Source organism: Dipodomys merriami, unplaced genomic scaffold, assembly GCF_024711535.1.
Source record: "Dipodomys merriami isolate MVZ:Mamm:240054 unplaced genomic scaffold, mDipMer1.0.p SCAF_7, whole genome shotgun sequence".
Taxonomy (NCBI): Eukaryota; Metazoa; Chordata; class Mammalia; order Rodentia; family Heteromyidae; genus Dipodomys; species Dipodomys merriami.
In genome coordinates, this window is record NW_027206290.1 from 22,622,079 (window position 1) to 22,643,826 (window position 21,748).

Sequence of the window (21,748 nt, forward strand, 5' to 3'; positions counted from 1 at the left end):
TTGCCTAAGGATAAGGCTGATTTAAATAATGATACTTCTTTCTTAGTCACCAGACTTACATTAATTATTACTAACTACTAGTTAGTACTAAATGTATCAAGAGGCTTGGCTTCCAAATTTTATCAGATAATAGTATGAGAAATATTAAATTCTGCTGGTGTTTTCTACTTAAAAAAAACACATAAAGATCTAGTACCAGTGGCTCTTGCCTGTAATCCTAGCTACTCAGAAGCTGGGATCTGAGGACCATGGTTCAAAGCCAGCCCAGGTAGGAAAGTCTATGAGATTCTTATATCTAATTAATCACCAAAAATCTAGTATTGGAATGGTGGTTCAAGAGGTAGAATGCTATCCTTGAGCAAAAAAATCTCAGGGACAGCTCTGAGGCCCAAAGTTAAAGCCCCAGAACTGGCATAGGGGAAAAACAAGTCATTTAAATAAGGATACAGGTGGACCCGTTGCAACAATGAGAAGTACAAGTTGTTCTGTTGAAAACGAACTTTACAACTTTGGTGGTGGGGGTTGGGGAGGATTGGGTGGGGAGGTGGGGGGGGTAGCGGGGAGGGAGGATAGGAAGGGATGGGAAGGGGAAACAAAGGAGGAGGCTACAATGCTTGATAAGAAATGTACTCATTATCTTGCCCATGTAATTGTAACTCCTCTGTACAGTATTTTCACAATAAAAAAATAACAATTAAAAAAAAAACAAGTTAAGATCATGAAGATGCCAATTTGTATTGTATAAGTCACCCAGGTTTGAAAATATGCATCTATGTGTCTGTGTGCCTTAAAAGACTTACTCTGAACCTGCACTTCCTACTAAGTTTGATACTTCTCATCTAAGTGCAAAATCACATGAACCTTGGGGGGCCCTGATTTTCAAAAATTCATGGAGAATCTTATTACCTATACCAAAAAATATAGTTGAGGTTCTTTTTGAAATGTCTAGGATCCCAGGATCTTGTGTAAAAAACTCCACTATCAATTTAACTGTATATTAAAGCTGCATCCTAATTTACACAATCCAAAAATTATTCAATAAATGTCAATTATAAAATTAAAATTACAGCCTCTATATAATCCAGCAATCCTACTAGTGGGTATTTGTTCAAAAGAAATGAAACAAACATGTTGTAGAGACACAAAGTCCCATGTTTAAATATTGGAGAACCAATCACAAGAGGTCAGCAATTGAAGCATCTAAAGGACATGAACTACTCAATTGATAAGGAAAAAATGGTACACTCAGACAACGGAATACTATCCCTCCACAGAAGAAGATGACATCTTGTAATCTGCAACAAAACAATGTAGGTGGAACTGAAGATCATTACGTTACTTGAAATGAGCTAGATACCCAAAGTCAAGTAATCACATGAGTAAAACCATATGTGGGAGGGAAAACGAAGATGTTCTCACAGAATTTGAGTACAGAATAGTTTTTCACAAAGCCTAGGAGAGTAGGGAGGAGGTGGGACAGTAAAGCCAATCAATTGGTACTAAGTTACAATTAGATAAAATACTTCCAGACTGCATGGCCTAACATGGAGATGGTAGAATGTAATCTTATATTGTGTGTGTCCAGAAGTTAGAAGGTAGGATTTTGAAAGATTTCAGTATTTTGAAAGCAATGTTTAAAGATATATGTCTATGTCACTTATATATCATATAAATTTATCTAAATACCACTGTATGTATAGTTAAGAGCATATAGCATATAGTTAATAGCCACAGTTTTAGGTATTATTTCAAATTAAATTGAACAAATGCAGAAATGCCAGGTGTTTACGATTATCAAATAAACCTTTGTAGTATTTAAATTTTTGATGATTTCTAGACAAAAACAAAATGAAAAGTGTATGTCTTAATCTAGCCGCAGGACCAATGGAATGAAAGGAAATTAAAGTCTATGGCTTGGCCAGCTGCCAATGGCTCACAACTATAATTGTAGCTACTCAGCAGGCTGAGATTTGAGGATTGTGGTTCGAAGCCAGCCTAGGCAGAACAGTCCCTGTGAGACTCTGATGTCCAATTAACCACTCAAAAACTGGCCGTGGTGCTGTGTCTCAAGAGGTAGAACACTAGCCTTGAGCACAAAGAGGCTCAGGAATGGCGACCAGGCATTGAGTTCAAGTCCCATCACCAACAAAAAAAGTAAGAATAAAAATAAAATAAAGTGTCTGGCTTAATATCAAGAATTTAAGAGCTAATACTTGGAAAAACAAAACCGGTTCCATTATGTGCTTCTTATGATATTGTTAAAATATATGTGAAACATGGAAGCACAACTCCCAGAATATCTTCTTACCTTATCAAGAGAGAAAGTTTTGGTAATGGCAAAACCCCATCCAGCTTCAAAAGCTCTTCGGATCATCGCTGAGCTTGTGGCCGGAGTTGCGCTAGCAAGACCAAAGGGATTCATGAACCTGAGTCCTGCCATCTCCACGCTGATGTCCACCAGATCAACGGGAGTGTAAAAGAGGGGTAGTTCTGGCTTGACAGACACCGAAGCTCCATATTGGGACTGTAAAGAAACACACGGTCAATAATTGCTCTTGTTTTCCATCTGCATTGTCCACATACTCTTTTACACCCATCTCTTCCATATAGCATTTGCATTAATATAAATGACATCGGCTTGTTTCCTTAGTAAAAACTGGCCCAAAGTCACTTAGCAATGAACCAAATTTATATATAATTATCATCCTTTTTTTTTTCCTAATTTAAAAGGCCGTATAGAGAGTATTAACAGCAATAAAATCAATTAAACAAACAAACAACTCTATTTAAAACATACTGAGCCTCAAACACAAAAGGGAATGGTTTTAGAATTTATCACCCGGGTTCCATTAACCCAGACTCTTTGTACTTAATTTATAAAAATGTCTTAGTGCTCAGAGATATGAGCAACAGCAAGTCAGGAGAAATTCAATTTCCTGTAATCTCACTACTGTTGATGTGATTTGAGCAAAGTCTCCTGTCATGCCTCTGCCTTTTCTCCTCTAAAGTTTTCAATATAGCAATTGGAATGCTAGTTGCTTAATTTTCTACCTCAGAGGGGTACTGGGACATTCAGAAGATCATAAGCCACAGCCAGATACCTAATGTGGATAGAGCATAGTACACACATACGTATTAGGGGAGTTTGCCTTTATAAAAACCAGACAGGTATTGAATTCATGTTAAAGTTTTCCATCAACACTCAGACCTGTATACTTAGCTTTGTTAAATAATTACTGTAGTAATGTTATCTCAGAGGACTATTGAAATAATAGACTGGAAACACAGTACCTAGCACACTAAAACACAGTAGGTGATTACTCAGTGTTGTCTCTTTCTGTCTCTCATCTCTCTCCCTTCTTTCCTGTTTCCCTCCCTCTCTCTCTCTTTCTCACTCTCCTGCCCTCCTCCCTTCCTCTCCTCTCTTTCTCTCTGAGAGACAAAGAATATTGGAATGTATAAATTGGATGAATTTTCTCAGCCAAAGTAGCTACTGAATGGACAGGGCTAGTTAATTCAAAAGTAGAGTTCCTTTCTCTTGTGAAGCATCACTCAAAAGAAAAGTTATTTGAGCAGAACTTTAATTCTGTGTGTCTTGTGTAGATAAATGTTTCCATGACTTGCTTAGAAATGGTTTCTATGCCTCCACCATTTATAATGCAAAGCAAAGTTCACTGAGTAAATAAAAAGGCACCATACTTGCCGATTAAAAGGTTTATTGTGTTTTATTATTGGTCATGCAAAAAGGTGTCTGGTGAGATCTGGGCTTCAGTTTTGGCAGGGATTTTTTCTGTCAGAGATCTATTTGAATTTCAAAACTCCTCCCTCCCTTCTTCTTCCCCTTCCCCTTCCTTGGTTTCACATATGGCAGGCAAATTCTTTACCACTGAGCTATATCCTCAAAAACCATTGCTGAGAATTGAGCAGTGTAACTGTGTCTACTTTATGTCCTCACATGGAATTATAATACTATTGGAAGAACATACACACCCAAGCTAACAATAAATAATAAAATGTAAATGTGTACATATTAAAAAAACTCTTTCTAATGGGAGGTACAGCTTTCATTATATATATATCTATGTGTATATATATATATATATATATATATATATATATATGTATATATATACATACACAGCAGGTCATGGGGCTTGAACTCTCTTCAGCTCAAGCCAGTGTTCTCAGCTCTTCAGCTCAAGGCCAGTGTTCTACTACTTGAGCCATAGCACCACTTCCAGTTTTCTGGTGGTTTATTGGAGATAAGAGTTTCACGGCTTTTCCTACCGGGCTGGCTTTCCTACCTGTGATCCTCATATCTCAGCTCCCTGAATAACTAGGATTACAGGCCTGAGGCACCGGCGCCCAGCTAAAATTCATATTTTTATGTACCAAAAATGCCACTGATTTGGAGGTGTGTATGATGAAATCTCTGGTCCTCAAATTTGGCAGGCAGACTCCTGGCTTTGTGTTTAAATTCCTGAATCTTCACCACAATGTGGTGCTGGTTTTTTTTTTCCCATTCTCCTAGTAACCCTAAGCCTACAGTGTAACTTCTGAGAGTGGAAGCTGGCTCCTTCCTGCCCTCTGGCTCTGGGGACTGGAGCATCTCAGGTCTCATCTCTTACTACCAGGTCTAGTTCCTCCCAAATCCCAATGGCCAGCCAACACACGGAGATCTCCAGAAAAGTTCACCATCTTTGGATGTGAACATTCTGCTCTAGTCCCCCCGTTCAAATATTAAAGCGTATCTCCTTGTGCACTCTTCCAGAATATATGCTATCCAGATCCTCAGCTTCAAACAATACTATTTTTCCAGCGATCCACTTGTGTTACTAAATAACAGAGAGAAGAAAACAGCCTAGATGTTGAACAACAGAGATGAGCTCCTTAAGAATTCTACGGTAAGAAGGATTGCTCTGTTAGCATCAGAAATGACACGTAAGCAAAGAATGTTTTGACATGAATGAGTGTTTATCACACACTCTGTGAAAAGGAGTGAGGTAACGCTATATGTAAATGCAAAGTTTTCGGTAAATATTCACATCCATATCAATTTGCCATATGTCTCTGTTTATCCTTCTACCACAAATGGAATATATCAGTATATTAACCAGATTTATTGCCCAGAATACAGGTTTTAGAATAACCTTAATTTTTAAATTTTTGCTCATTGAAATATTCATATTTTCAAATGATCACAAATCCATTTATATGAAACATTTATATTAAACATTAAAAATTACTTACCCTTCCCAGTTATCATAAATTAGATGTTTATAATTGTGTGTATTTATAGGGTACAAGTGATGCAATAATTTATGAATACAGCGTAGAACAATGAGATCCAACTAGTGAACAATGTCAGTCACTACAAATAATACTTTCTTGTAGTAAGAACATTTGACATTTTTAGCAGTTTGGACAATGTAGAATATTTTGTTTTTTTCTTGGTCAGTCGTGGGGATTGAACTCTGGGCCTGGGCACTGTTCCTCAGCTCTTCAGCTCAAGGATCTACCACTTGAGCCACAGTGCCACGTCCAGTTTTCAGATGGTTAATTGGAGATGAGAGTCTCATGAACTTTCCTGCCCTGGCTGGCTTTGTGATCTGAGCTTTGTGATCTGAGCTTCCTGAGTGGCTAGGATTTGCCTGGCAAATATTTTACCAGTAATGACATAAGTACACAGTAAAATAATTTTCAAAACTGTATTTATCCTGTCAAGATTCTATATTATTTGCCTCTCACTTCCCATTCCCTCTGTGCCAAGGCTGGTCCCTAACCCTCTATCCTCTAAGTTTGGCTATTTCCCACTTCAGATCTGAAAACATTCAGTGGCTTTCTCTGTGTGCCTAGTGTGTTTCACCTGGCATAATTTTTTCCAGTTTTATCCCAACTTGTCACAGATGACAGAATTTCTTTCTTTGAATGCCGAATAGCAATCCGTTGTGTTTTATACCATATTTCCTTTGTCCAGTTATCAACTGATAATCACTTGGTGATTTTATCACTTGGCTATTGAAATACAGTTTCTATAAAAAATAGGTATATGGCATCCCTTTGACATAAGGATTTTATATCTTTACGGTGGAATACTATCCAAGAGTAGAATTATTATATCACATAGTGATTTTATTTTAAAATTTTTGACCAACCCCATGAACTTTTCCATCATGGTATTAATTTACATACCTAACAATGTACAGTGGCTGTTCTTCTCACCTTCAGCAACATTTGTTACCTATCACCTTTATGGTAACAGTCACTTGATATCTCATAGTAATTTTAATTTGATTTTTTTTGGGGGGGTCTGGTTATGGGGCCTGAACTCTGGGCCTGGGCGCTGTCCCTCAGCTCTTCAGCTCAAGGCTAGCGCTCTACCACTTGAGCCACAGCACCACTTCCAGCTTTTTTCTTTTTGCTTATATGGTGCTGAGGAATCGAACCCAGGGCCTCAGGCTTGCAAGGCAAGCGCTCTACCACTGAGCCACCTTCCCAGCCCCTTGATTTTTTTTTAATGATCAGTAATGTCAGGCATTTTCCTCCATGTACCTATTGGCCAATTATATGTCTTCTTTCTGAAGAGGCCTACTCAGATCCTTTTTGGACTTTTAATTTGGTCTGTTTTCCTCTCAATATCTCAGCATCTGAATTTATCTCTAGTGGATACCAACATTGTATTGAAAATATGGGTTGCAAATATTTTCTCCCACTCTGCTGGCTCTCTGTACCCCACTGATTGTTTCCATTGCTGTGTAGCTTTTCAGTTTGCTTAGCTTTGCTTTTGTCCCCTGTACTTTTAGGGACAAATTGGAATTATTGTCAAAATAATGTCATGTACTTTTCAACCTAGACTGTTCACTAGTAGTTTAAAATCTTCTGTTGCTACATTTAAAAAGGTAATTCGTTTTGAATTGGCCTTTGTTTGTGGTATAAGTATTCAAGTTTTTTTAAAAAAATAAGTTTTTTTATTGTGAAAATACTGTACAGAGGGGTTACAATCACATGAGCAAGGTAATGAGTACATTTCTTATCAAGCATTGTTGCTTCCTCCTTTGTCCTTTGTTTTTCCCCTACCTTCCCTTCCCTCCCATCTCCACAACTACATCCATCCCTACCCACCCCACCCCTGCCTAAATTGTATAAGTACCTCGTGCTAACCGATTGCACCACTGGAGCTCCCCTGCCTAAATTGTAAAGTTCATTTTTCAACATAACATCTTATACATCTCATTGTTGCAATGGGTCCACCTGTATCCCTATTTAAACAATTTGTTTTTTTCCCTTCCCTTCCCCAAATTATACCAACATCAAATACAGTGAAAAGAGGGTTTATACTGTGGGGAAGGGACATACAAAGCAACAAAAAAATCATGTGGTACCTTATAAATACGTTAGAAACAATAGCAAGAAAGAAAAAAACCACTTGTGTCCTTATCTTGGGGTTCATTTCACTTAACATCAACTTATCTGACCTTTTCTGCTTGACTCAGACATATACTAGTTATTGCAAATAAAGGAAACCATGGGACCTATGTTTCTTTGGGCCTGGCTTATTTCACTTAATATAATTTTTTTCAAGTTTTTCCATTTCCTAACAAATGGACAATGCCATTCTTTCTGATGGAGGCATAGAATTCCATTGTGTATATATACCACATTTTCTTGATCCATTCATCTACTGAGGGGCATCTGGGTTGGTTCCATATCTTAGCTATGGTAAATAATGCTGCAATAAACATAGTTGTGCTGGTAGCTTTAGTGTGGTCTTGTTTGTGATCACTTGGGTAAATGCCCAAAAGTGGGATTGCTGGGTCAAAGGGGAGCTCTATGTGGCGTCTTTTGAGGAACCTCCATACTGCTTTCCAAAGTGGTTGGAAAGTTTACACAAGTTTACACTCCCACCAACAGTGTAGTAAGGTTCCCTTCTGTCCACATCCCCTCCAGCATCTGTTGCTATTAGAGTTCTTGATTATAGCCATTCTAAATGGGGTAAGGTAGAATCTCAATGTTGTTTTGATTTGCATTTCTTTTATGACTAGGGAGGTTGAGCATTTCTTCATGTGTCTATTGGCCATCCTTCTTTCCTTTTCAGAGAAGTTTCTCTTTAAATCTTTAGCCCACTTACTTATTGGGCAGTTGTTTTTTGAGGATTTGTTGTTGGGGGATTTAATTTTTTGAGTTCCAGGTATATTTTAGATATGAGACCCTTGTCCGTTGTATGGCTAGTGAAGATCTTCTCCCAATCCATGGGCTTTCTATTGATCTTGCTAGCTATGTCTTTTGCCATGTTTCTGGGCCTTTATTAAGAAAATTTTGTCCTGTGCCAAGGAGACCTAGGGTTTCTCCTACTTCGTCCTGTAATGTTTTCAGGGTGTCTGCTTTGACTGAGGTCTTTGATCCATTTGGAGTTGATTCTGGTGCAGGTTGATATATAAGGATCTAGCTTTATTTTTCTACAAGTAGTTAAACAATTTTGCCAGCACCATTTACTGAAGAGGCTGTCTTTCTTTCATTCTATTTTTTTAAGCTCCCTTATTGAAGATTAGGTGGGTATAGGTCTGTGGGTTCATTTCTGGTTTTTAATTCTATTCCATTGGTCCTGAGGTCTCTTCTTGTGCCAGTACCAAGATGTTTTGATTACTATGGCTTTGTAGCAGAGTTTAAAATTTGGTATTGATATTCCTCCAGCAATGGTTTTTTTTTTTTTCTGTTAAGGATCGTTTTTTTTTGCTATTCGGGGTCTTTTACTGTTCCATATGAATTTTTGATTGCCTCTTCTATTTCCTTGAAGAATGAGGTTAAGTATTCAAGTATATAGATATCCACATCCTGGTTTCCCCAATATTATTTGCTAAAGGAACTCTCCTTTCCCAATTGCATATTCTTGGTTGTCTTTCTTGAAAATCAGCTGACCGTATGCAAGTTATTTTGGGATCTCTTTTCTATTTCATAGGTTAGTGTGCTGAACTTTGTCAATCTCATATCTAAAACAATTCATGAAAATAAACACTATTCCAAAACTCATGAGAGTCAAGTTAAATAACCCATTTAGCCTACTACAGACTGTTCTCAATCAGCCTTTTCAATGAGGTTATTATATTACAATATGTAAAACCAGAATAGTCAAAGAGAGGGTTTTTTTTTAAGTCTTCATTTAATGAACGAAACAAAACACCAACAACAAAATCCCTAAAGCCAAAGAAGGCTAAGTGAGTATCTGTAAGTTAGCTACAAAGACACAACAAAAAATACTTTTTGTATTGCTGGATAATGTTATTAATTTACCCCTCAGAAATAAAATGTTTCCGTAATTTCTTCTCAGACACTTTTTTGTTCAATATATATGATTTAAAAAAAAACTCAAAGGAAAGAGAGTCAAGGAATAGAAATGTAGCTTATAGGTAAAACACCTGTTAAGCAAGGACTTCAAGGGATAAAAAAGGCTAAAGTAATAAAGCACTGAGATACTAATAGTAAAATTGGAGATTCAGAGAAAGATGTCCAAGTTTTAGAGTATAAAAGTAAGGAATAATATTTCTAATTAAGAAGTCTTCGGCATACCTATGAGCCATTGCAATTGAGAAAAATATATTAAAAGATAATATTTTCTTTTAAGTTTTGTTTTCCACTTAGTAATTTTTAAAGAACTAAGATTTTAGTTGCTTTGAGTATAATTTCTAAAAATTAACTCAATGGTTCTGATGCTGAGAGTTCTCAAATTTATATAGGTTACATTAAATTTTTCCCATGGAATTTTCATCTACAAATTTCTTCATGATCCCTAATTACCTATAGACTAAAACTCAAAATCCTTAGTATTCTACAATTTGAAATTCTGATTTGGACATTCCCCTTCACTACCTTTTATAATCTCATCACCAATTGCTTCTTGACACTATCTTTTGCTCCATTTTGTTGAACTGCCTGTGATTTCCCAAGCATAACATCATTGATTTATTTATTCATTTCAATGTGTTTCTTTTGGCCAGGAATAATATTTTCTGCTAGATTTTAATGCTTAAAAAATTCCAATTAAGCCTTCAAGAACCATTGCAGCTGTCACCTCCAATAGAAAATTACTCTTGTTCCCCAAACAAAGTTGTTTTCTTATCATAATCTATACTTGTTTGCTTTCAAATATATGTTTCCGTCTTAATTTAATTTTAGCACCTACAATAAGGCTTGGCAGAAAGATGGTCAAAATATTTATTGCACGTATTAGAACATTGACCTTCAGTATTTAGCATCTTTTTCTTGCATCATTTTTCACGAAAGTGATCACCCTCCATATATGTGATGGTAATTAACTTCATTCCAGATATACAAGAATGTATAGCTCCATGATTGTGTATATGAAAAATGCATACAAATAGTATTCCATCATTCCAACATAAAACCTCTCCAAAGAGCCATCTAGTGGGAATGGTAAGTAACTGTTCTGGGTTATTAAGTACTATGTAAAATATATGTCTTCTATAGTTCCATTGTATAGCTTACCTTATTATAGAAGTTGGGGGATTTCATTGCTATGTTCTACCTGCGTTGATAATATATTGCAAGCAATCACACCCCCTTCAGCACTCTTCCTTTTCCCTTTCTCCTTCCCCAAACAATTTCAACAGGTTCCATGGTTCTATTTTCATAACAGAACAGAATCTACTTCAATATCTTCTCGTTAGTCCAACCATCACCCAACGGTTGGTGTGTTATCAGTCCTGTGCATTCACTTTTTAAACATTCGAAATGTGAAGAGTTTTAAAAATTCTAATGTCAACCTCAAATATCCTTTAGCCAAATTCCATTAGAATCTCTTGGAGTGGGACTCTAACAGTAGTATACTTACACACTTCTCCAAGGAACTGCATTGTGTATTCACAGCTGAGAATCACTGCTTTGATCATGTGGATGGTCTGCCCCCACTTCAAAACTGAGATGTGAGTGTGGTTGATTGTATTAGTTGTCTACCTCATTCAACTAAATGACTACTGAGGGTGTATCTAAGCTCGATAAATAACCTCAAAGGTACTTTCAACGTGTCCTAATATGCTGAGTCTTTATTATGATGATGATGATGATGATGATGATGATGATGATGATGATGATGATGATGATGATGATGATGATGATGATGATGTCGGTTGTAGGCCCTGAACTCTGTGCCTGGGCACTGTCCTTCAGCTCTTCAGCTCAAGGCTAGCACTCTACCGCTTGAGCCACAGCACCACTTCCAGCTTTTTCTACTTATGTAGAGCTGAGGAATTGAACCCAGAGCCTCATGCATGCAAGGCAAGCACTCTACCACTGAGCTACCTTCCCAGCCAGAGTCTTATTTTTGACAAACACCAAGACATTGCCTAAATGTGAAAGCTTACTGACAAAATAAGACAGTTAAATTATCCTTGAGATCATTAAGATATGGGCCTAGGCACAAGTGATCTAGTAGTAGGTATTTCGTATTTATTCTGTCTCTGTAAATCAATCTTCAAAGCAGGCAATTTTCTCCTACTAATTATGAGGAAAATGAAGTTCAAAGAAAGTAAACAGCTTCCTGCTGTGGGCAAAGGTGAGTAGCTAAATGGTACAGCAAGACCTGTTCGATGCTTATTCTTTTTATATTAAAGCCAGCATCCACTACAGTATTCCAAGCTACCTCTGTCTTATGTAAACAGCTTTCCTGAAGTACTAATGTCCTAACTATCAGTACCTGAGTCTTCTAACTTGGCTAGATTGAACTCATAGACACAGAACACACACTGAGGAATCTTATCAAAAGTAGAATGATAATCTCAATGGCTTTGAGAATGGAAGTAACTAATAGAGTCCAAAACTATAGTGACCTCTTCTATTACCATGACATTGTTCCTTTTTACCACTAGCATGCATGGCTAGGTCACAAAATCTTAGCTAAAACATTTGCATACATAATGATTATGACATTGTGGAAAGTAACTTGTTTTAAATATGAATTCCATTGTATTTTCCCTAATTTGCTTGGAAAGAATGACATTTTTTAAAAGTAAGAAAATTACTACTATAAGCAAGATAATCAGTAGTGTTATATTTGATTGAAGAGAAAATATAGCCACTTCATATCCCATCCAATCTAAAAATCATCAAATGGCTCTTACTTACTCATTTCATTTAAATTACATTATGATATAACCAGAACAAACTCTGTCTTGGGGATAACTGCTCTAGAAGCATATATTGTGAAATTATTTTAAGGCAAATAATAACATTGTGCTGCTACTTATGGGTAGATTAATTCACACACAGGATTAATGCATTAATTAATTCCAGCTCAGTTACTTTCCCCTCTGAAGAAACACTCAACTAGGGGAGAAAACTTACAAAGTAGAAATTAATTTGGATTAGCTGCTTCCATAAAGGAAATACCTAGGCCTAGTAATCACAATTATAAAATCAGATCTCATTTCTCCTTTTTGAAAAATCACTACTGGTAAGGAAATTTTTTGAAAAGATCAGAAGCTACAGAAAATTTTCTAGCAAGTAATGGATCTCATTTTATCCATTTCCTTAAAAACTACATTCACATTGCTGCTAAAATGATGCTTGTAACCTGAGCTTAGAATAAAGGATAGGAAATTAAATGGCATTAATTCAAACCCATGCAATCATTCTCCATCTGAACTCTACCTCAAACTCCAACTGTCAGCTGATTAGTAACCTCAGGTAGTTATCCTATAAAATATTATTGTCTGACAAAAATATGACGCTATTGCAAATGGTATGGTTTACTTCATTTTTTTACAGTTTTCTATCTGAGAAAAAATGGTTTGCATGTTTATCTGATGTTTCTTACTATCATTATTTATTAGTTCTAATGTGAGTGTATGTGTGCATAACAAAGAGAAGAATCCATTTATACTCAAAATAATTATTGATAAGAATGCTTACTGCTTCCATTTTGCTAATTGTTTTCTTTCTGCTTTGCTGTCCTCTTGTTACCCTTTTCCTTCTGCATTTTGTTTTTTGTGGTAAAATGTTTTCTTTGCATTGATATCCTTTGATTGTTTAAATGTATTTTATTTTTATAACCACTGTTTTCCAATTTTTGGTTGCCATAAGGCTTGCATGAACACTTATATAATAGTCTATTTTGAGTTATGACTAAATTTCAGTGATATACAGAAGATACACATATACTTTCCTCTCTGTATACTGAGTTACTGATATCAAGGCTATTGCTCTTTATGTTGTAGCTTCACTGTTCCGTGTTTTTAGTTTGTTTTTTTTTTGTCTTTTAACTCTTGTAGCAGGGCTAAAAGAGACAGGAACTGCCATAATAATACAATATTCTGTTTCCCATAGGTTTATCTTTCCAAGTGAGAACTATGTTTTCTATAGTTGTGTGCTATTATTTAGTAATAATTTGTCCCGCTGAATCTTTCTTCATTTATGTCCAATGGTGAAGAACTTCTTCAATTTTTGTTTTTTTTTTAATTGTGAAAACACCCTACAGTCCTCTGTACAGTCCATGCACAATAACATGGGCAAGATAACCAGTACATTTCTCATCAAGCATTGCTGCCTCCTCTTTGTTTTCCCTTCCCATCCCTTCCCAGACTCCCCTCTCTTCCCCCTACCCGATCCTCCCCCCCCCCACCAAAGTTGTAAAGTTCATTTTTCGACATAATGACTTGTACATCTCATTGTTGCAATGGGTCCATCTGTATCCCTATTTAAATGATTTGTTTTTTCCCTTCCCCTCCACAAATTATACCAACATCAAATACAGTGAAAGCAGGGGTTATATCGTGGGGGAGGGACATGCAAAGCAACATAGAAATCATCTTAAAATATGTTAGAAACAATTGCATGAAATAGAAAAAGAACATTTGAATACTTATCTTGGGATTCATTTCATCTAACATCAACTTATCTGACCTTTTCTGCTTGACTCAGACATATACTAGTTATTGCAAATAAGGGAAACCATGGGACCTATGTTTCTTTGGGCCTGCTTACTTCACTTAATATAATTTTTCCAAACCTTTCCATTTCCTAACAAATGGGGCAATGTCATTCTTTCTGATGGAGGCATAGAATTCCATTGTGTATATATACGACATTTTCTTGATCCATTCATCTACTGAGGGGCATCTGGGTTGGTTCCATATCTTGGCTATGATAAATAAGGCTGCAATAAACATAGTTGTACTGGTAGCTTTAGTGTGGCCTTGTTTGTGATCACTTGGGTAAATGCCCAAAAGTGGGATTGCTCGGTCATAGGGGAGCTCTATGTGGAGTCTTTTGAGGAACCTCCATACTGCTTTCCAAAGTGGTTGAACAAGTTTACACTCCCATCAACAGTGTAGTAAGGTTCCCTTCTGTCCACATCCCCTCCAACATCTCTTGCTATTAGAGTTCTTGATTATAGCCATTCTAACTGTGGTGAGGTAGAATCTCAATGTTGTTTTGATTTGCATTTCTTTTATGGCTAGGGAGGTTGACCATTTCTTCATGTGACTAGTGGCCATGCTTCTTTCCTCTTCAGAGAAGTTTCTCTTTAAGTCTTTAGCCCATTTATTTATTGGGCAGTTGTTTCTCTTAGAATTTGTTGTTGGGGGATTTAATTTTTTGAGTTCCAAGTATATTTTAGATATGAAACCCTTGTCCGTTGTATGGCTAGTGAAGATCTTGTCCCAATCTATGGGCTTTCTATTGATCTTGGTAGCTATGTCTTTGCCTGCAGAAGCTCTGCAACTTCATGCAATCCCATTTGTCCAAACTTTCTTTGATTTGTTGTGTTTCCGGGTCTCTATTCAGAAAATTTCGGCCTGAGCCAAGGAGACCTAGCATTTCTCCTATTCCATCCTGTAATGTTTTCAGCATGTCTGCTTTGACTCTGAGGTCTTTGATCAATTTGGAGTTGATTTTGGTGCAGGGTGATATATAAGGATCTAGCTTTAGTTTTCTACAAGCAATTAACCAATTTTGCCAGCACCATTTACTGAAGAGGCTGTCTTTCTTCCATTCTATTTTTTTAGCTTCCTTATTGAAGATTAGATGGCTATAGGAAAAGTTTTTTTTAATCTCATCTTTACTTATGGAAGGTAAAATTTCCATGTATAGTGTCTTGGCTGGCAGGTTTTTTTTTTGTAAATACTATAACTATTTCTTCCCACACTTTACTTGCCTGCAAAGTTTCTGAGGCAAATTATGGACATAGTCTTTTAGAATGCTGTTTATATGGTAAATTACTTCTGTTGGTTTCAAAATTCTCCATTTGTTTCTGACTTTTATCAGTTTAATTACCATGTATCAACATATCAGTATAAATCCCTAGGATCTATACCTATTTAGAGACTACTGGATTTAATTAATCAATATGTATATTTTCCACCTCAAACTTAGAAAGTTTTGGCTATCCTTTTTTTTTCTTTTTGTTCAGTTGTGGGGCTTGAACTGGGGGGCTTGGACATAGTCCTTGAGCTCTTTTGCTCAAGGCTAGTGCACTATCATTCTAAGCCACTTTTGGTTTTCTGGTAGGTTTCTGGAGATAAGAGTCTCATGGACTTTTCTGCCTGGGCTGTTTAACACCTCAATCATCAGTTCTCGCCTCTTGCATAGTTAGGATTAAAGGCATGAACTACTGGTGCCCAGCACTACTATTCTTTAAAGGGACTTTCTTTTGATTTCTCTCCTCTTTGATAATGCCCATTATTTATTTTACTTGATGACATTAAGTCCTGAAGATCTTCCTTCTTCTTTTTTCTCTTCCCCTACTTTGTCTATTGTAAATACTTTGTCTATTCTAAATACTTTGTCTCTTAGTTTACAAATTCTGTCTCCTGATTAAATCTATCTTGATTCTGTCTTCTGCATTTGTCCATCAGTCATGGTAATATTAATTTCTAGGACTTCTGATTGTTCTAACAATGGCTTGAACTCTGGGCCTGAAATTCTCATTTGAGTTTTTCATTCAAAGCTGGTCCTTGACCACTTGAGCCACATCTCTACTTCCAATAATTGCTTCTAATACTGTGCTGAATTTTCCCTTGTGCATATATTATTATTATTATCATCATTATCATCATCATTGATAGTACTCAGTTGTGCACTGGTGTGCACTTTGGCACTTCAATGACCTACCTTAAGAAGGTCAAAATTTGCTTAAGTGCTTAGCATCAGAAATAGGATGCAGAGACAGATATTCTGATGTTTTTTTGATAAGATAGGTTTTGTAGATCTTCAACTCTTACGGTCAGCTATGAATATTTATTAGTTTCCCTCAGTGGCACCATATTTTCCTGATTCCTTATCAACCTGGTCTTTATATTACACATTTAAGAAAGGGGCTACCTTCTGTAATGCTTGCACATGGAAAGGTCTTTAACAATCAGCAGGGCCCAGAGTTCTGATCAGACCAACTTGTAGTACCTAGAGGTGGGGCCAGCTCCTAGGGTCTCCAAACATGCCAATCTCAACAGCAAGCCAGTGAGGCCACCTGAGTGGGCTTCTCTTTAAGAGGCAGGCAGGCAGGGTAAGATGTAGAAAAGCGGGCTGACTCTATGCTTGGGTAGGGTTGCTAATTGGATGCTCTGCTGGGGTGAAGACTGCAGCTGTGTTACATGGTTAGGTGCATTGGTTGAGAGGATCCTTATGTCTGATGAAGTGACTTATGAGGGCTCAAACTGGATGAAGCCCCTGGTGTCAACGTATGGCCACTTCCAAGATCCATCGTTCAGTCACTGGGAGCTCCTTCCTCTTGCCTTCCTCCATGCTGTTTAAGACTTATTTTTGTGTTTTTTTTCTTTCCAATTTGCCTGTGAATGAAGGCAGTAATGAGCCTCACAGGCCAAGTACCTCCACAGGCTGGAACTTGGACAACTACTTTGCCTCTTTTGGCCCCCAATGGAGAAATGGTTGTCTGACATGATTCTTTTTGACAAAATGCATGGGAAAGAATGATGTGGAGAAAAGTATTTCTCCTACCTGTTCAAGGATGGTTTGCTAAGGTTTTGACCTCCATGTTCTAGGATTTTTGCATACAAAGGCCCCCTGGAGTCATTGGTTCAGTGGATGAACTTGAACTGGCTTCTCCAATGACACTCTTGGACTGCCTTGTTAAAGTTACAAAGTACAGCTTGCTGATTTCACTCATTAGTACATTTACTAGTGCTATCTATCTATCAGTCATCTACCTATCAGTTGACCAGTTGACCTATTTACTATTTTGCTATATTTCCCCATCTGACTTCGAACTTATTAGGTAGTACAGGCTGGCTGCAAACCCATGATCTTTCTGTCTCTGCTAAGATGACAGCCATGTACCTCAATGCTCAGCTCCGTTTTCTAATGACTAGAAACTTTCAGTGTGATAATAAGAAAAGGAAGGGGAATGGCAAAGATGTTGATGGATATGTATGTGTGCATGGTTCTTTGCTGAAGTGTTTATCATCAGAAACATAATGCAGAGACAGACATTAACTATGTAGCTGGGATCAGGGAAGTTTTTACTTTTTGTGGCCATGGAGATGCCCATACCAGATGGAAGTAGGCAGAAGAGTCTACATATCTCGGCAATTTTTAGTATAGCCTATGCTCCAAATGAATGGATGGTTTATCTTGTTAATTAGAGAAAACCACAATATATAACATTGGTTTCTATTATATTCCACTAGTTACAATATCATCTGTGGTGATAAAAAGCATGTAGACCAAGACCATTTCTATTCCACAGAACCCAAATATTCTGCTGAAAGAATAAAACAGTGAAGAAACTAAAGGGCTGTAAGTTAGGCAACCATCCTCTCAAAATAATAAAAACATGTTGACAAGTTTCAAAAGTGTCAATCAAGAAGGTAACAATTGCCATATTCAGATGCCGGGGGCAAAGGTAATGACACTGTTGACAAGATGTCATAACTCAAGTCAGAAAAGCCTGGTGACCAGTGCAGGTGTACCAGACAGCAAGCGTGTGTCACATAAAGGAGTCAGCTGATCAAGGTAAGAGCCGAGGAAGGTAAATAAGCGAAGCTGACATTAAAGCAAGTGACAGCAGTTATGCTACATCTTCAGAGTTGAAATGAAAAGCTCACAGTTATAAGTCAGAAACATGCTAGCCAATACTTGCTTTCTGGTAAGTGATTAACTCAGTTATTACTGGGAAACATATCTGAAATAGGCCGAGGGAAAGGGGAGATGCAAGCAGGAAAAAATCAGTGTGATCTCTCAGAGGTTACTTTAAAATAGAAATAACAATGCCTGTAAAAAAAAGTATGAATGTGCCAATCAGAGGAGTAAATTATGAAGCATTGTCATGGTCATTTATTATGCTTCGTCTCGAAACACAAACATAACATCACCCCGCCAATAAGCACCTGATCTTTAGCAGTCCAAAGTACTATCTACCAGCAAGTGAGTATGCACAATCTGTTTCTTAACCCAACGCCTCTATTTCTAAAACATTTCCAAAATAGATTTTAATATTCAACAGTGTTTTATGAAACTCTACTTATGACAGGTGTTGTATGAGCCAACTGCCACTTTTCTAGTTCTCTGTGATGCAACAGAAAGAAATTGACTAGAAATCCAGCCAATTCAGTCAATCTTGCCAATATACTACCTACTATATAGCGACTCTCAGACATCAGGAATGATATAAAGTGAAATAAAGCAGCTTTGGAGAATAGACTGCATTTGTTACCTCCCCCCCAAAAAATAATAACAATTCTAAGACCCATCTCCACATGGGGGCAAAATTCTCTGATGACTGACAGGGCATATCTCTGAGTGTAAATCTCCCATTGGCTAAACTGGAGCTCAACCAAAGAGGGAGAAGTGGGAATTGGGCATGGTGGCTCATGCCTGTTCAGAAGACAAAGAGGTAAGAAGACTAAGGCTATCTAGAACCAAGGTAGTAGGGAAACCTTCCCTCACCCCCTAAAGATGAACAAAAAAGATGAGGCTATAGGGGAAGTAGCAAAGTAGAAGCCCAGCATGCACTAAGTCCTGAGTTCCAACACCAGCACTGGGAAAAAAAAAATCCATACATTATTTAAAAACAAGACCACACTAAAGCTACCAGCACGACCATGTTTATTGCAGCACTATTTACTATAGCTAAGATATGGAACCAACTCAGATGCCCCGCAGTAGATGAATGGATCAAGAAAACGTGGTATATATACCCAATGGAATTCTATGCCTCCATCAGAAAGAATGATATTGCCCCATTTGTTAGGAAAAGGAAAGACTTGGAAAAAATTATATTAAGTGAAGTAAGCCAGGCCCAAAGAAACATAGGTCCCATGGTTTCCCTTATTTGCAATATCTAGTATATGTCTGAGTCAAGCTGAAAAGATCAGATAAGGTGATGTTAGGTAAATGAACCATAAGATATGTACTCTAATGGTTTTTTTTTCTTTCATGCGATTGTTTCTAACACATTTATAAGATTATTTCTTTGTTGCTTTGTATGTCCCTCCCCCACAATATAACCCCTGCTTTCACTGTATTTGATGTCGGTACAATTTGTGGAGGGGAAGGGGAAAAACAAATCGTTTAAATAGGTATACAGGTAGACCCATTGCAACAATGAGATGTACAAGTCGTTATGTCGAAGACGAACTTTACAACTTTGATGCGGGGTGGGGGGGGAGTGGGGAGGATTGGGTGGGGGGATGGAGGGAGGATGGGAAGGGGAAACAAGGAGGAGGCTACAATGCTTGATAAGAAATGTACTCATTATCTTGCCCATGTAATTGTAATCCCTCTGTACAGTATTTTCACAATAAAAAAAAAGAGAAAAAAAATGAACTGTAGGACTAAAAATTGAAAAGCTTGGATTTTAGCCCTAGCAGTGCAATTGCCTAGTTTCAATGCATTGAGAAATGCTGGACATTTTCTTCCATTCTTTTTTGCATGTTTATATATGTGTGTGTGTGTGTGTGTGTGTGTGTGTGTGTGTGTGTGTGTGTGTGTGTGTGTGTGTGTGTGTGTGTGTGTGTGTGTGTGTGTGTGTGTGTGTGTGTGTGTACACACACATAAATATATATCTATAGTCTTTATCTTTCAAACATTTTGAAAATACTTTTTAAAAGCTTTCCTGCTAATTCTCTTATTGTCCTCCTCTCCTGAGTGAATTTTTCTACTACTAATATTTATTCTATTAAAATCTCCACCACAGATTCCTAGCCCATATACTAAATGGTTGAACAAACTGATCACCATGGGGGGAAAAATCTCAATCAAATTCAGCATTTTTCTAATTTGTAAAAGGAAAAAAATTAATTAAACTAGCTTCTTCAGTTTTATGTACTTATTGTGTGTGTGTGTGCATGTGTTATTGTTGTCCCTAAATTTTTTTTTTATTCAAGGTTAATACTACTACTTGAGCCATGGGTATGTTACTTTTATTCTTAAGTTTTTGGTAGTTTAGAGATAACTGTCTTAAGGACTTTTCTGCTCTGGCTTGACTTAGAATTGCAATACTCAGAACTCATTCTCCTGAGTACTCGGGTTGCAGGCGTGAGCCACCAGCACTTAGTAGCTTCTATATATTTAACACATACATTATTTGGGCTATAAAACCATACAAAATTTAATTTTAATCTTTGTGTGGATCAGCATGGTAAGGTTCACGATAATGTCTTCGTGATTTTCAAAGTTTAGTGTTTGACCTCCATGTGCATTGCTACACTAGGCACAATAGCCAAGTTATGGAAACAACCCAGATGCCCTACAAATGATGAGCGGAACAACAAAAAAGTAGTACCTATACAAAAAGCAATTGTATTTATCCATTAGAATAGTATTAAGTCATTTGCAGAGAAATGGATGGACCTAGAACAAATCATGTGAAGTGAGGTAAGCCAGCATCAGAGAGAAAAACAGAACATGTTTTCTCTCACATGCGGAAGCTAGATCTAAAATACACTGGGGTATGATTAACGATACAGGACTCTAGGCAGTCACATACAAACAGTGAGACTCAAGGAGGATACTCTTACAGGAGGAACCTAAAGGCATGTTTCCTCTGAACATTTAAAATATTATGTATCAAAATGAATTCCAGAAAATGGAAACAGGTTTGCTTTTATTTTGATGTTATTGTTTTATTGTTTGTCTGTCCTTGTGGATCTTTTTGTCTTCTTTGTGTGTGGGGGGGGGCAAAGAAGGGCACAGAAAGGGAGGGAAGAAGGGTGAACAAATACAAGCATGGTGCTCAGTAAGCACCGTGTGGAAAAAGAACTATGCAACTTATAGGCAGGGATGGGACAGGAAACTGGAAGAAAGGGAAGGAAGGGGTGATGTCCCAAAAAATAAAAAAAAGGAATGTACTCATTACCTGACTTATGAAATGGTCACCTTAATAATAAAATTATATTCATATTTTTTTAAAATAGTTTAGGGCTTGAGCTGGGAATTTCACTCCTATGATTACAATGCTCTGTCTCAGAGCCATGAGCTATATGATATTTCCATACATCCTATGGCAGAACTAGTGAGTAGTTAAGTCAGGACAGTCAAGTCAGAGTCTAGTAATATTCAGGCTTTAATTACATCACTTATACGAGATCCGTTTTAGTGCAATCCATCATAGCTTAAGATTTCACTTTTCTACCTCACTGAAGGCAGAGAAAGAAACTGTTTGACTCAAGATTTCCAGGTAGGTTATTTTGCACTTGAATTTTCCCCCAGCAAACTCACCTAATTTTTTTTCTTCTTCCTGTAATTTGTTTTACTGTGATGCTCTCATTAACCCTACAGAGCCCCA

General features: G+C 37.2%; 1 protein-coding gene across 3 annotated transcripts in view; it reads right to left on the reverse strand.

The window, feature by feature from the left end:
• Positions 1-21,748, reverse strand: part of Dpyd (dihydropyrimidine dehydrogenase) — a 709,900-nt gene that overhangs the window by 340,422 nt on the left and 347,730 nt on the right. For all 3 annotated transcript variants that reach the window (XM_070007768.1, XM_070007767.1, XM_070007769.1), the window contains exon 13: positions 2,309-2,524. In XM_070007768.1, the coding sequence (XP_069863869.1) occupies positions 2,309-2,524 (216 nt within the window). The remainder of the gene's footprint in view (positions 1-2,308; positions 2,525-21,748) is intronic.